The sequence below is a fragment of the Rhopilema esculentum genome, chromosome 20, assembly GCF_057945365.1.
Source record: "Rhopilema esculentum isolate cy_ngs chromosome 20, ASM5794536v1, whole genome shotgun sequence".
Taxonomy (NCBI): Eukaryota; Metazoa; Cnidaria; class Scyphozoa; order Rhizostomeae; family Rhizostomatidae; genus Rhopilema; species Rhopilema esculentum.
In genome coordinates, this window is record NC_142834.1 from 10560237 (window position 1) to 10576851 (window position 16615).

The following is a 16615-nucleotide window of genomic DNA, read 5'->3' on the forward strand; positions in this document are numbered from 1 at the left end:
TTCCACATGATGACGGTAAGTTTAAGAGTAAAAGTCGTGCGGTTGAACCTGAAGTTGAATAACAACAATGTTATAAAGTAAAACGAAAACGATATAATTTCTAATATAATTTAAAAAATTACTGCAAGCACATTTAACATGCCACTCTTAATTTTACTTAAGTCAAATAAAAAACAAAAACCCATTAAAGAACACTTTTAGGACGCACTCTTTTAAAAATTTAGAATATCTTAACCTCAGTCAAATTAAATAAATGCACTTGTATAAAAAAGTATAGACCAGAATAGGCAACTTTTAAGTTTTTCATGCAAAAGAAAAATAGATAGTATCTCCGATTATATTAAAAAAGTTTAGATTTAGCGTGGCAAGTAGCGACAACTCTCTAATTCTAATTCAACAGGAGATGACATAATTATCTCCTGTGACAGTGGGTCAAGACTTTTTTGAGAATGCAAATAGACTACTTACAATTTTTAATAAACAAGATACAAAAAGCCATATCGCAAGCTGTCATCTGCCGACGTCTGTTGATCTTCGTGCAAAGAATCTTGATATACAATCCATTAAAACCATAGTTTTTATATGACAAAACATTGTCAATACCCTTAAATAGACCGTCCAGTCATTACATCAACACTAGAACTGTTTTTCTACACAAAGAGCAACAATTGCACTGTTATGAAGTTATGATTCGTTATAAAATAATTTTTTCTAAAGATTATTTCTGCAAGCTTCAAACATAGGAGGGCGTGTAATAAATTATCCTTGCGTTTCAAAAGGCACAAGATTATCCGCTGTAAAAATAAACTGCCAAGTCAAGCTTGCGTATAATTAGATTGTTTCGTGATGTCTGCAATCGAAGTCCTTCCAGCAGTACATAAATAAAAACACTCGTCTTCATTCGAAGACTGGCGCCGCAGCTAGTTGTCAAGAAATTCGATTCGATTCCATATAGAAATCATCCTACAGAAGCACTAGGTGACAAGCTGCTTACGCTAGCAGATTTGTTGTAAGTAGTTGAGAGCAAAATGGCTACGATTATCTCAGGGAAACTTAAGCCTCTGATAAAGAGAATAAAAGTCGAAAATCGCCGCTTTTGTCTAGATCCAGATTAAAGTAGCATGCATGTAGACTCCGCGGGAAAGAGTAGTTTTGTACACTAGGGTATCAAAAGTATTGCACCACCCTGCTAAAAATGGCGGCACTTTTTGTCGACTTTTTGACCATGCAAAACATTTGAATGCATTAATTGGGTGAAGTAAGCGCATTTTAGAGCAAACTTTGGCGGGAAAAGTTTGCAAATCTTGCTGACGCCATAGAAAACTTAGTTAGAAATGTATAAATTACGCAAAGACATTTTTGTTTGTAAAAATGTAGACCATGCCTAAGGAAGCAAAACTGTCAAATGAGGGGCGAGTCGCTATAAAATATTTACAGGGAAGTGGTCTTCAGTTTTCAAAAAAATGCTCTAAATAGGTTGACGTTTTGATTGGTCGTTGTTTTGCTTTCGACCAATTGCCATTGCCCCTCTAAAAACAGAATTAATTTGCATAACAATAGCTTTCGATCATTCATGCGCCATTTCTCCTCCTTCGAGGTGGTGCAATACTTTTGATACCCTAGTGTATGTACGCTTGGTGAAAGTGGTTAACAACATTTCACGGCGACAAAGATAAAGTGGAGGTCGGACGAACTGTTATACTGCTATACTGAAAAAAATAACAAACGAAAAACTTTAATATAGAAAAAATCTAATGAAAAAAGGGATACAGTGTTTTGCAGAGGGACAGACTTGACAGCTTCTTTCGATATATCTTTCCTAAAAATCCTTCTCATCAATTATTTCAAAACTAACCATTAGTAATGTTTGGCTTTGCAAGTAGAACAACATTCTCAAGAGTTACTGCTGAATCAATGAAGTAAATTAATTCTGTTTGATACCCATGCTTTCTTAAGTATTCTATTCTTCCTAAGTCAATAAGTCTCTTGCATTTTGAACCGATTTCTTTTTTCTGTTCAGGGTTAAGTTGGAAAGTATTCCTGAAAAAGAGAAACGACAAGATAAAAAGGGACGAGGAAACGAACAGAAAAGGTATGATATAAAGAAAAATAAATAAATAATTTCACGGATGAAGAATTTCAATCAGAAAGGTATGTAGAAGGTTATTTACATTTCATCTTTTTCTTTTCCCAACAACTCATCATCACCAGAATCTGAAAAAATCGATTTAACATCAATATTCAAAAACAGTATTCATTAAGAATTCATGAGAATTAATAGTTTATAAACCATAATTACCAAACATGTCATTAAGAAACATTGATATTTTTACACATATGCAATATTTATTAAGTAATAACTTTAATCATTAATTCACTCTTGAATCCATTTGTCCACTCGCGAATCTTCTCTACAAAATTCATGCGGCATGCTCTTTATTCAGCTGCCAGAGCGACTAAAGATTCACACCACATTTAATCTGCAAAAATTACGAAAAATGCAAAATCTGGCTCTGCACGTGTCACAAACAGTATTAAACTATAAATTATAAAGCAACTGGGTTTTTACAGTGTTAGAGAACGGGTGATTCATTATTTTGTGAACCAGATTGGCATACACTATTGTGGGTTTTCCAAGGATGAAAAGCAATACAGTCCACGTCAGAAAATTTATGCTGTTAAGAAAAGATTGAAGTTGTTAATGTTGTCAAATGCTGGCTAAAGCAGAAAAATTATAAAGCGGAAAGAAAAATTCGAATCAACAGAAAGTCAACTTATCCGGCGTTGGTTGTTTGTTTACTCAAAGGTGTAAATCATAACAAAGTTTTTGAAATGCAATAATTTTACCTTTTCCAATGCTGCGAACACCACAAACAGCCCAGCTACAAATTTTTGTAATTCGATGAAAATCAGTTTTGTTGAATCCATTCGCGGCAAAAAAATCTCTCCCGACAAAGCTCGGCCAAGAGCATTTGTGATAACAACATAGTGCAAATAAAATCAGTTCAATGCGGTTGGTGTTATGGTCAAGTTTCGCTTTTTTCGATGCCCTTGAAAAGCAAAAATACGGATCTATTGTGAATACAGTACAGAAAATAATAGTTTTAGAAACTGAGGCTGCAAGCTCTTAAGAAAGCTGACTCTCCATATGAAAATTTCCATAACATCACCCACTTTCTCATATGTAGCTCGGACCAATAATAATATAAATGGCTACAAAATTTGTACATAAATGGTAAACAAGTAGGCATGTTTCATTGAGATTTCTAACGAATGCATGGTTCAGCGGTGGCAAATAGGCTAGCTCCGTTTCGGGAAACAAGGCTCCACTTAACAAACCACTACTGGTTGCATACATCAGAAAATAATGAGGATCGCTGTTTACTATAACTGTTTACCGGCCTATTATATAGTGTTAAAGACCGTATAGACAGAGCCGTACACGCCTTTATGCAGAAAAGACAGAACTTCTCAGTCACAGCCGGGTGTTTTCCGCCTGATGAGACCGACATGCAACTGTTTTCACCATGTCAGCAAAAACAAAACCTATATTGTTACCTAGGTGGGAAATTCCGCAATTATGACTCAGATAAATGAAGCATAAAATAAGCAAAGCTTTAATTAGTTGCTGCTTTGTTTTGTTGATTAATGTGTCTTTTTACGGTTATATCTAAATTTCTCAAGCAAACATCAGCTCTTCGTGAGCAATCGTCACTTTTGCTTTCCAAGTTCGTAAGATCTTTCCTTTCCTGTTTTTTATCACTGGTTTTTTGAACCAAGGATTTAATGAGATTCCGTGTGTTATATGACAAATTATATTTAGGTAACTTGGTACCTTTATTGTGTTTAGAAACCATAATTAAAAACACACATACACGATCAAAATTTGTTCTTAGAATTTTCGCTGATAGTAAGAATACTTATAAGACAAATTTACTACGTGTCACTTACTGATTCGATTCAGCCTGTTTACGGTCTCCTCCAGCAAGACATCTTAGCGAGAAATCTGTGGCTGCTCCACATAAATGCTTTCCGATGCCAACGATATTCTTTTGAGTCAAATCTGAAACCTTAGCTGCAAAAATTAACGCCATACCATAACTTCAAAATAAAAGCATTGACGGTTTAGGCTACAAAGCGACAGAAAACCAGATCACTGGATAGTGGCTCGACATGAACTGGTTATTTGTTGGCAAGAAAGCGTCGAGCATAGTTGATCAAACAAGGTAACCATTTTCAAGTAAAATTCAATGGATCCTTAAAACATGCATTTTTGAAACATAGCTAGAATTAGCTATGATACTCAAATACCTATGGATCATTTAGTGCAAAAATTATAACTACGGTCAAGGCTGGCTGTATCAAGAAGCCGTAACCTAATTCCGGGCGTTGGGACGGCGCTAAATCTAAGGTCTCTCCGCATTGATCGGCAGTGCATGCGCCGGTTTCATGTGGAAATCAATAGTGACGTAGCTGCGCATGAAAAGAACTATAGCCCGATCTTTATACAACCTCGATTTAATCTGTTTTGTTTGTAACCGATCAGATTTATTGAAACTCTAACAGGGGGGACACAAAATTTTCGTGCTGATATAGGCTAGCAAATGAATAGCCAATCTACTTAGTGAAATTTTTCAAAAGAGTTTTACTTTGGCATATCAGAGGCAACATACATGTAAATAATTAACGAGTGGCTAATTTAGATTAATTTTTGCAATCATGGATTAGGAAGTAGGGGATAATAATCGGATGAAGATGAGAATGTAATGCCATTTTCCTGCACAGCAGGTCCTGATAAATTTCCAAAGATGCTATAGGCATTGCTCCAAACGGTGTTTGAGTCATCTCATGGTGTGTGTAAAAATCAGATTCTTCGGCCTAATCCCTAAAGTTTCCAATATAGCAGTTAGGCTCATCTTAAAGTTCACGAGGGACTATTTGTGATGCAACATGATGGGTAGCATCAATATGGTGGATTCATTTGAAAGCTTAACATAAATAAGCGTGTCGCGTGAATCCAAAAAACATACTACTACAGCCTTTGAAATGCAAAACATAAACGAGCTGAAATGGAAAAATACAAACAGAATCTGCAATATAACTTGCCCAATTGTAAGAATTTTTCGACAAACAATGACGTCAGAAAATTCCTCCATAGTCATATTATAAATAAAAACAATCACAGTCACAGTGAATCCAATATGCACTTCAAAAGGTCCACCCTATAAATTTCCATTCACAGCGAGAAAGAAAGACAGTACAGTAATATAGCAAGAGGTGAGAGAGTGAAATTATACTGCTTGCGTGCAGGCTTGTCGTTCTCTTGATTGCAAAAGAAAGATACTACCTACGTCAATTATTCCAATCTACGAAGTACACACATAAAGCAGTGTATTGTGAGCAAATTCTCCATAAAGATGTACTATCTAGCCACGTGGCATAAAGAAGGTTTAGCATAGATAAAAAATTCAAAATGCTGAATCAGGAACGATAGTAATGTCAGCAGTCGTTTTGATGAGGTGAGAACTTCTTCATCTCGGACAACGATCGTGAAAGATTGACACATAATCGTTTTGTACTCAAACAATTGATAAAGCAGGGTCTGATGCTTTCCAAGCTAAAGCTCAAGCGATGTTTTCAAGCACAAAAGCCAATAAAAATGTTTTTCGACAAAAGACTAGCAAAGCATTTGCTTGAGTGCTATTCTTGAAAAAAATCGATGATGACTTAAAAGCTACAATGGCAATATGTGACAGTGTGAAATCAAAAACAGAGTATCAGTTATTGAAAAAGAAGGAGAAGCGCCCAGGAGTAAAGAAGATTACAGCTAGTTGATTCAGTAAGAGGAAAAGCCAGATGCCCGGTTAAATGATAAAATATTAAAGGACAAGAGAATGACCTTAATGATGAAAACTATTGCGAAACGGACATATTAAGGAGGTCCATCCGACTGAAGGGGCATTGTTAGCCATGAACAGTTAAAAACGACCCAAAAACCTACCATTACCTAATCTGTTATGAAATTAAATTTGAATAGCTGCTAGTTGATCGGATCCTTCTAGGATGATTAAAAGCATGGCTATGATTCAGATAAAGGAAAAATCGGTTTCAAAAAGGCTACATTCCTACCAAGATTGAGATGTTCGATATCAATGTAAAGCCTCTTGAACGAAGGTCCCTGGTTCTCTCCTCTGTGAAAGCAATCGAACTGCAAGAGAAAGATAACACCAGCACTAATTCCCATTGTAAAATATTTTGAGATCTAAATACCGTAAATCCTCGAATTAGCTCCCTGGGTGCTTATTTATTTTTTATAATTTTGGATGGGGGCTTATTCGAGGGGGGGGGGCTTATACGAGGGATAAAATTATTGTAGACACTAAGAAGACATTATTAAAAGACCTCGCTTATTTAAGCAGGAATTTCTTTATGAGCATTTAATTAATTATTACCGAAAGTATAAATTGTTGAGGTAAGTCAATAAAACGCCAAAGACAGCCTCAGATGGCAAAAACCATCAAATTTAAGGGGGCCAATTTGAGGATCTACAGTAACAGTGGGAGCTAATTCGAGGGAGGAAGGCTTATTGACAATTCGTAGTTCTAGGATGAGGGCTTATTCGAGGTGGGCTCCTTCGAGAGGGGGGGGGGCACTTCGAGGATTTACGGTAAATGAACTTAGAAAATCGATAAAATCTTAGTACCACAGCAGCAGTTGTCTTGAATTTGTCCTTCAATTTAAAAGGGGACGAAATGTCCTGGGACGAAAAGGGGACGAAATTCTTATAGGCAGTATACCAAACTGTTCGTTTTCAAATTCATCAGATAAAGCCAACAGCTATAATAACTTATAACCAAAATTATGCAGACTGTGCCTTTATTTTACTGTACCTTATGACGATGATTCTGACGGTCTATCAAGTAATACTCGACATTATCCACGTTACCAACAGCTTTCTGCAGCCAGTGTGATAGTTTTCCTAGGCAAAGATAACAAAGGTGGATTTTTACATGGTCAATAGTAATAGCTTGAAAATAGGGTTAGCTCTATTAACCCTAAAAGGGTGATTCTCCAGTATCGGTTAGCACGTGTCTTAATAAACTTGGCTTCCCATTAGCCTGGTTGAAACTTCCATTCAGAACAAAACTTATCTCAACTATAATTCTTTTGAAAAAGTAAAAAGCATAAAACATAGCAGATGATCAAACGGTGCAATCTAAAGAAGAACCTAAGGGATTGGCCTTAATCCCTGATAGAAGAGATAACATAGGGATTGTTGTATGATTTCAAATCTTTCTTGCTCTTGCTACAACAAAATCTCAATTGACATCCGCCATTTAACATCAATAGTTCAATTCAAAAATCACTTAAAAGAACATTTTCTGAACAACTAGTTCACTTCAAAGCCCTTAGAAACGATCTTTAACCATTTATTATTTTTAACTTTCATTTTAATTTTCACATTTAACTTGTAATTATTTTTCATTTTTAACAATGTCAATACTTTTATTTAAAACAGTACCCTCGTTGGTATCAGTGCCTTTGGCGCTAAAAAGGTTTTACCCTGTATAAATGTTTTTATTATTTCTATTATCATTATATGGTCCAACATAAACGATGATCTTACTGTAGTGTCACCAAAGTTCCCTTTTAATAAAGCATAATAACGGCAAAAATGCAACAGGAAAATCAATCAATATGCAACAGCTTACCTTTGCCAGCACCAAATTCTAAAACAGCTAATTTATCTTTTTTGAAGACATCATTTTTTTCTAATAAATCGATCAAGGAAGCCTGTAAAAACAAAAGGTTACAATTCACACGAAATTAGAAAATCAAAACAAGAGAGCGCGGGCGTAAGATAATGAGCATCTGCCTATTGATGTCATAAAATTAGATTTGTCGTTGTTGAAAATTGCTGTGTATGATGCGATTTATCATGCATGTTTTCAAGTGAAAAGTCTTCAACTGAAGGATTCAATACCGACATAATCTTCTAGCTTCTTCCTGTTATGCCATTACTGATTATGCAGTTCAAATAGAACAGCTACATGACCTAGCGGAAGATCTTATGAGCACGATATCCGCTGTTCTAAATTGACGAAAAAGAGCAAATAAATTTCATTGCTCTGTTTCATCTCCTATTTCCTCTCAAGATCTGTTGAATACAGGTACTGCCGGCCACAAACTTACCAACTTGGGCTGACTACTTTCCTGTTATAAAATATATTCAGTTATGAGTTAATATCCAGGGAAGTTAATGACATTGGTCTCAAAACTACACTACAACCGCACCTGCTGTAAAAAGTGCTTTCTAGTACTTTCACCGTATTCTTCATTGTCAAGTTCTTCTTTCAACACCGGATGGGATCCGCACCACTTTTTGATCTTTAATAATGATTCCGAATAGCATTTCTCAACCCTTTTGATCAAATCATATATTTCCATTTTTGGAATCTTATTCAACGGGACCTGAATAAAAAGAAATAAATTAATAATGATTTAGGTACATCACTATAACTATTCATGAATGATAAATTATATAATGAAAATTATCAAAAATTTAAAGTAGATATCTCTACTAGCTTCTAAACAAAAACAACCCAAAGGCTGCCTAATTTTGCTTCTTGGGATTTTAATACCGCAAAATTCCTTTTAGTGCCTCTGCAGGTATCCAGAGGTTAAGATAGTGCAAAAACATGATGCTACTGTCTGCCTTTTATTCATCATTTTCCATAGCAGCAAATATTCTAGCTTTGAACAGTGCATCAAAAACCCTTCAGGGCAACTTCCGAGACATAATTATTTTAGTATCACACAAAAAATGATGGTCATTATTCAATAGTTTGGAGAAGTATATATTTTTACACAATATCTTCCTGAGGCAACTGAAAGAAATTTACAATTCTGTTGATGATCATTCACCTTTTCATCTTCAGCAGTTTCACAATGAAGCAAACCGGAGTTTATGTGTTCTTCAAAATAGTCCTGTTTAGGGAAAAAAAGAATTCATCAAGGTGATTTGACAAAATGGGTCAAGGTAACAAAATAAAATTGGGCCATGTAACAATCTAAAAAATCTGCGAAAATATACCATTTTGAAGACAATCTTTACCGCTTTTACACTCGCAAACAAATACATACAAGAAGTATTTCCAGGGAAATTTGGACATAAATAAACAAACCTACACATTTTTAGATAATGTTAAAACAAGTCAGAAAACAAATCTACAACATAAGAAATTTACTTTTTAACAGAAACTGACCCACCCTGTTTTAACATTTCTTTTTGTTCAATATACCATAAATCCTCAAAATTAGCCCCTGGAGGCTAATTGATTTAGGTAGTTTCTAAAGAAACTACTTTTACTGATCTGTTGTTGTAAAGTGCTTAATGCTGTATAGGCAGTGTGTAGTATAAGGCAATTTTTAGCAAGGGGCGTATTCGAGGAGAAGCTTATTTGAGGTGGGCTTATACGTTGAGGGCTTATATGCAGGGACGCTTATAAAATCATATCCAAGTTGCCATAACAGTATCTCGCTTTGTAGCTTTACCCTTTTCAAGTTATTTCATTTAAGCTATTACTTAATCATATTCTTTTTAAAATAACAAACTATTCTTTTTAAAATGACAAACCAAAATATAAATCATAGTATAAGAATATTTTTTAGTCCAAAATATTGGTATGTTTAAAGTTTAAATTTGGCCATATGTTCATCAATCTCATTTATTTAGTTGTTACATTCACTGCTGAATGAATCATGGACTAAAATGGTGGATTTATTGCATCTCAATTAAGCCCTCCATGTAGGCTACTCAAAATTTTTCAATACAATGGCTTTATCAAGACTCTTTTTATGACTCTTTTCATTTTTCATAACAAAAAATTACCCAACAGACCTACAAAATTTACAAGTGGGTTTCTATATGCAAAATTTCCTCAAAAATTAATAATTAATAATCATCTCTAACTCAAAAGCTTTAAATATGAGTAATAGAAATTATTGTTAAATATGAACCTGCTGTGTTTTTCCTCTTGAATTGCATTTCTTCAAATGCTTCTCCAATCTATCTTCAAATACTGTACTAAAGAAAAAACATTATATCATTGAGACCATAATTTTAAGCACCAAATTATAAACTAAGCAAAAACCATCAAATGACTTTCTAAGAGGTTGCTAAAACAAAACTTGCCCAAACACTGTTAGAAGTCTGAAAAAAAATGAAAAAAATAATTTTTTTGACTAACATCATCGCTCGAAGTGGCCTAATTTTTTGACAGATTATTTTATGACATGTAACAACAACTTATGTACAAACAGCTGTAACACTCATGGCGTCAAAAAACTTGTAAAACTAATGAATTCATCTTTGAAGCAAAATTTCTTGATAAAGCAGTGTCACTTTCAAAATAAAAAATCATGAAAATGGGGCTTGCACTACTGATAAACACATGTACATCAACTACAAAAATTGGGTTCTAATCACTAATGGACTTAACTTAATGTATTGAAATTTGTCAATAAAAGTGTTCAATTGTGGACAAAAGTTTAGACACATTTGTTTATGCAAAAAATGGGAATAACAAAGCTATGTTCATGTTTTTCCATTTATCAAAATGCCTTTGTGCAATGTTCATTGGTCTACTAGCCACAAAATGTCTGTGCTATGTGTGGCTACATTTAGGGCCAGAGAAACCATTACATCCTTATGAATGATCACTTATAAATTGACGCTAAGGAAAATACTTACTGCTTTGGATCTAATGGGCACTGTACTCTCTTTTTGACTGTTGTCTAAAAAACAAAAACATTTGCTCAATCATAGGTGTAAGGAACAATAGAAATAGCAAAAAATATAAAATTGAATATAAAGCTTAGTGTATCTACTATCTAGTTTGACCTATATCTGTTGATCAGCTTCCAGAGTGATGTACCACATTTTCTCTTATTTTCTTGCAGTGGGATATCAGTGCTGTCATTGTTATCCTTATACATTTTTTCTTTGGCTTTTTGTTATTTGTTTTTTTAAAATGTTGCCAGATTTCATACAGAAACCAGTCATCTTTGTTTCTTTGAAAACTGAGATTTCGTACATTCTCATGTCAACTAATTCTCAAAACCATGAAATAAATTCATAAAATGAAAATAAACATTCTTCTCCTTCACAATGTCCAACCTCATCCACATTCTTCCCTTGCCACCAGTTGTGCGGCACAGTAATCTAACACAGTGTTTGCATATTTTTCATTCTGCACAAACATGCAAAACTTGAAACTTGATTGGTGAGATTTGGTCAAATATTTTCATAACAAAGAGCCCTGCATATTTGTGTGGCAAGGGTGACATGCTTAAAAATCATCCTGTTCATGGTCTAGAATGGTCTTTGAATTTCTTCTATATTGAATTGAAAACTTACAAAGCTGCCACTGGATTACTGTTATATGTTATTTCAGGGCTTTCGATGGGGGGCGCACTGAGTGTGCAGGCAAACACCCGAGGTTATCTTTGAGAGCGATTAGTCACAACAACCATTTGTTGCATCATTTTTTTAAGATATGGATATAGCGTTTTTCTTCGCATATCAGAGCCCTGTGCTCCTACCTTGAAGTAACCTCCGCACCCACTCTAGTTAGCAAAAACAATCAATCCTTTGAGGAAATAAAGTTTTTATTGGTGAAAATACAGGTTGTATGTGGTAGGAGGTCAATAAGCAAAATCATGCCTGACTTTAGATCTATGATTCGCCACACGGGTATAAGTTTCCAGAAAAAGTAATTAAAGCATGTTCTATTAAAAATGTGTAGAATAGCATTTCACATGCCCTGTACCAAACAGCTAATTTGAGTCTTTATTAAAAGTCACTGTCACAATTTCACAATTTCAAATTCACAAAGCAAGTAACTATCTTTGCCACAACAAGCAATTAAATTTTGGTGCTCTGCGTTTTTGCCCTTAGATACTGTATGTGAAAGGTTCAAAGATTGTTGTATCAGTTAAGGTTGGAAACTTTATAACGGTTTCCATTCCAAAAAGTAACTCAATTATAGGAAGCAGAACTTTGGTTGAGGGCCTAGCGGATGATATGCAACTACTGGTAAAGCATCAAAAGAGTACCGGCATTATCGGTACAAAGTGCAAGGATACCTGTCTCTGGTCGAAAAGGGCAAAAAGCTTAAAACATACTGCTTGTGCATTGCAACCAACCTTAACCAAATATGAATTAACGAGCATGTTCATGCTTTAAAAATCTCTCGCACATTTCCAGTGCATACAGATTCTGCATACAGAAACTTTAAAGTAGAGGAAAATAGAGTGTGATGACCTTACAAATTCTAAATAATTATTTTACATACTGAAATTTCAACATTGCCTTTATGAAGATCATCTCTATTTGCAGAAAATTGGTCATCTTGGAAGCAAAGATGCTCTCCACAGTATTTATTTCCTTTAGCTGGTAACATTCTACAATTTCTCCTTTTTCTTTTTACATAAAACCCACATCTTTCTCTATCAACTTTATCCTTTTGAGACAAGGAATTCTCACCGTCTTGAACGTCCATGTTGTATTTAGAAAAACAATGACCGGCCAGTAATTGAATTGCATTATTTTGCCTCTATTGGCTCTTCTGTCTCTCGTGCTCTCAACCTCGCGCTCAACCATTGATTAAAAAAAGTTTTTCAGGCTGCATGTCCTTAATTGTTACGAAAATCTGAGACTGGGTTGTTCTTGATTTGTTAATTAGGTTTAAATAGTGCAATTGCTACCCTGGGTTCCAGAGCGTCAGTGTCGAGGAAATAGGGCGTCGAGTAGATAGGGGGTTGCGGTAAACTGCGGAAGAGTCTTTCTCTCTTCCCTCCTCCTCCGCACTCTCCCTCAACCCCCTATTTCCTAACACCCTATTTCCTCCCGCAACTCCCTATTTGCCGAAATGTTTGAAAATTCACCGAAAAAGCGCCCCAAACTTTTAGTTAAAACCAATAGATGGTAAAAACTTTTAGTTTTTGAGATAGATTATTGTTCAAAATTTCATTTTACAGTGGCTCAGCCTAAGCCTGTTCTTAATATGTTCTTCAGCTTTTGACCAATTTAGAGGCTTGTGTTCTTATGAAATTGTTCTCATAAAAAAGAGTAGGAAACGCCGCGAGGCCGACCATGCAATCTAAAGATGCCTCCAGGAAACAACTTTCGCAAAACTTTGGAGAAAAATGTGTTATTCATAGGCCCGTCGCTATGGGCATGAGGTGGGGTGTGACACCGCCCTTGAAAAGGATTTAATGCTAAAACAAGGGGTACATAAACAACCCATTCCCAGAAATTCAGTACTGTTAAAGTTTTCAAGGTATATCAGAACGAATTTAAAAATGTAATTATTCATAAAAGATTGGATCTCTAAGAGAAGTTCTTGTATGAAAATTGAATTAATTCTTTTCGACCATTTATATCGTTCAAAAGATAAAGAATTTAAAAAGCTTTTTTGGTTATCAAGGGGTGTATCATTACAGCATAAAAAGGCTATGATAATATTTTGCCTTGCAAGTGTTTTGTTGATGCCATATGTTTAATGGTTTTCTTGTACCAGAAAGTTTCATTCATTTGGAAATGCCACGATTTCTTGACTCTCTGTAAAAGGGGTGAGTGCGATGTAGCAGGGAATGAAAGAACCCAATAATGGGCCTCGATCGAATCATCTCCCATCCTTGAGATAAAAGTTTTTGATAATCCCCCTCTCCCCCTCCATTAAGCTCAAACCTACTATACTAGTTTTCACAGTCATAAGCCCCGCTGGACCACAGAAATCGAGTCACCACAGAAAACACACATGATTTTGGGCAATGTTTAATCAGATATTCAAAGAAACTTTTTAATGATGTTTCTCTCGTTTCAACATCAATGCAAGAAACTTTTTTTAGAATTTATGGATCCATTTTTTGGGCAGCGTTGCTAAATTTTGAAAGAAAGTCAATAAGCTTTAGCCAAGAAGCAGAATTTACAGTTACAAGCATGTTACTAGCTATCATTTGACAAGTTCAAAAACGTTTTTCGTGCAGCATAAAAGAAGTTATCTGCTTTCTACAGAATAACACATTGTTCGTATTTATCTGCAGGGTTGAATTCTTGGAAAACATATCTCCAAGTACGGCAACCATTTTTGCCTTGACCTTCATCCTCTTTTTCATCTTTAAATATATCACGTATTCCACCAAGAGATGCTTTAATGTAGTAATGCTTATTCGAATGAGTAAACAATATCGGATCACCAAAATACGGGCTGTTCATCGTCTTCCAGCAGTCATTACCACTAACAGAATATACAGCATCCTTCTTCTCTATTATGGCTGCTTTTCGGGACCCCATAAATGGGTTAGAGAGCGCAAACTCGTAAACTTTTATATTACCATTAAATCGCTTCTCGTAGTTTTTCATTATGCCATCTAAGTAAATGATGAAGTAACCACCTGTTGAAAAATTCCAGTATGGAAATGTTGATCCAGTTGCAACATGCTCGTATGATTTGCGTGGCTCTATGTCCTTGCAAAATTTCAAGCCATTCACGTGATCGCCTGCCGTTCCACACTCCACCTTTACTGGAAGATCTGTATGGTTTATGAATTGGAAATGATGACTATTTCCATTCTTGTGTGGTGCTGGATACAAGTCGATTATTGATTTGATTGAAAAAAAACCTGATGCGAAAGCATTCTGCACGACAACATCAGTGTCCGGCATTCTGCTAAGTCCTTGACTTTCTCTGAACTGTTCAACAACTGGATAGGCTTGGGTATTCTGTCGCAAAGCCAGAATCAAATACAACTTGCTGCCTTCTGTTGGAAGGTACCCTACTGGACCAAGGTACTTCTCATCTGAGAGAAACTCGAGCACTTGACGAGAATATTTTGTTTCGGTTTCTAATATGGTCTTCAGAGCCACACTTTTGTCACCAAGGCATTTCAATGTTGCCATGATATTTGCAATCAAAATGAGTAAGGTAGCTTGGGCATTACAGTACACAACCATTGCTCTTACGCAGTCCTCGACGTCGTTTTTAGGGCTTTCCTTTGAAAGTACCTTTGTAAAACAAACTGCAACTTCTCCAATAAACTGAGGCAGGTCTGTTTCATAAAGACGATTATCAATCAGATTGTCAAGGCTAGACGCAGGCGCACTTCCATCAATATCTTGTTTTCTCAAGTATTCCAAGGTGTTGTTCATAGTCCTGACTCGATGTTGCAGCCCTGAAAATCGCTCATTTGTCAGCTTTTGGTGAAATTTTTGCAGCTCTACAGCTACTGCTTCTGCAAATTTTGATGCCAAGTCGGGTTCCTTAGGGGAACAAGCGGAGACGACTGCACCAAGTATGCTACACACCGCCGCTGCTGCTGCACCATATGGTCCTCCAACTATTCCGGCAATAGAAGTTGCAATACTAAGACCACCTTTCATAATTCTGATAGGATCTTGGCTTGTTATATCTTCCAGAGAGTTGATTGTCGTCACCACGACGTTGCCAAGGCCATTGATAAGTTTGACTTTTTGGTCCTGTTGTGCGGATGACTTTTGTTCTTCAACATATTTACGAACATATTTAATGTCGTTTGCAATATTGGGGATCTTGTTGTCGTGTATTCCTCCAAACTGAGTAAATTTTTGCTGAAGAATCACCAAATTAGCATTAACATTTTCAATGTTTACTTCAGTTCGATGTGCTGCCATTGCTGATATTCGCTGCTGTTTGTTGAAAAACAACTGCAAGAAACTCAAACCACTCGTTATTGCAAGGAACACTTCTGAAATATTCCTCTTTTTTCAAGTCATCAAAACAGCCTACGAAAAATAAGAAAACCTTTCGAAACAGGAAAAATTCAGGATTTTTAGCGATCCTTAGACCATGAAATTGTCAATAAAGAATTATAATAGTGACTTCATTGCAAATCAAAAGACTAAGATTTCTTATTGAAATAGCCTGAGATCAGGCCAGTGGTGGCGCCAGGGGAGTGCTAGGGGGGGGGGGCTACAGCCCCTCCGTCGGAAGCATCCAGCCCCCCCCCCCCCCCATCGGAATAAATTTTGGGTTATTGTCGGAGCAAATTTGACAAGATAACGTACGAAAACTGCTTATTAAAGTCATTTTAGCCCCCCTGTCGGAAGCTCAAGCCCCTCTGTCGGAAGATTTCTGGCGCCACCTCTGGATCAGGCTCGGACGGAGACCGGGAAAACTCCGCCCCGAGAGCCTGATCTCAGGCTATTATTGAAAATGAGAACTGGACTTATAATATGTTAGATCTGGACGAAACATTTCGTATGTCTAGCTCCAAAACCAAAGTTTAAGTGCATCCCCACCCCATGTAAAATCAGTGGTGGCTCTTAGGAAATTTTTTGATGAGGATTGATGACGAAATATGATGAGGATTGATGACGAAAAGGTTTCCCGCCTTTTTAAAAAGAACAACCTCCAGACAATCAAGGAAGCTAGCATCATTTTGTATCTTTTATTTTAATAAGCAAGAATAACTATTTATGACGTAATTTCTAAGCAAATGCAATTATCTCTTCGCAACAAAAAAGGAAGTTGGGATAAGATATCCATCAAAATATAATCACCTGAAATATGGC

The 16615-nt window shown here is 35.9% G+C and overlaps 2 protein-coding genes across 2 annotated transcripts; both read right to left on the bottom strand.

Annotated features, from left to right (window-relative positions):
• LOC135687486 (tRNA:m(4)X modification enzyme TRM13 homolog) lies at positions 1-12610 on the bottom strand. The gene is made up of 12 exons (XM_065204055.2): positions 12357-12610; positions 10754-10797; positions 10021-10087; positions 8926-8988; positions 8296-8472; positions 7713-7794; positions 6891-6979; positions 6130-6208; positions 3952-4075; positions 2848-3050; positions 2172-2214; positions 1-2040 (listed from the first exon to the last, which is right to left on the bottom strand). Exons 1-12 carry the CDS (start codon positions 12561-12563, stop codon positions 1851-1853), a joined length of 1368 nt encoding a protein of 455 aa, XP_065060127.2. The 5' UTR covers positions 12564-12610; the 3' UTR covers positions 1-1850.
• A 637-nt stretch (positions 12611-13247) lies between these two features.
• Positions 13248-15829, bottom strand: LOC135687483 (uncharacterized). Its single transcript, XM_089114683.1, has one exon. It carries the CDS (start codon positions 15713-15715, stop codon positions 14075-14077), a length of 1641 nt encoding a protein of 546 aa, XP_088970809.1. The 5' UTR covers positions 15716-15829; the 3' UTR covers positions 13248-14074.
• Between the last annotated feature and the right edge of the window lie 786 nt (positions 15830-16615).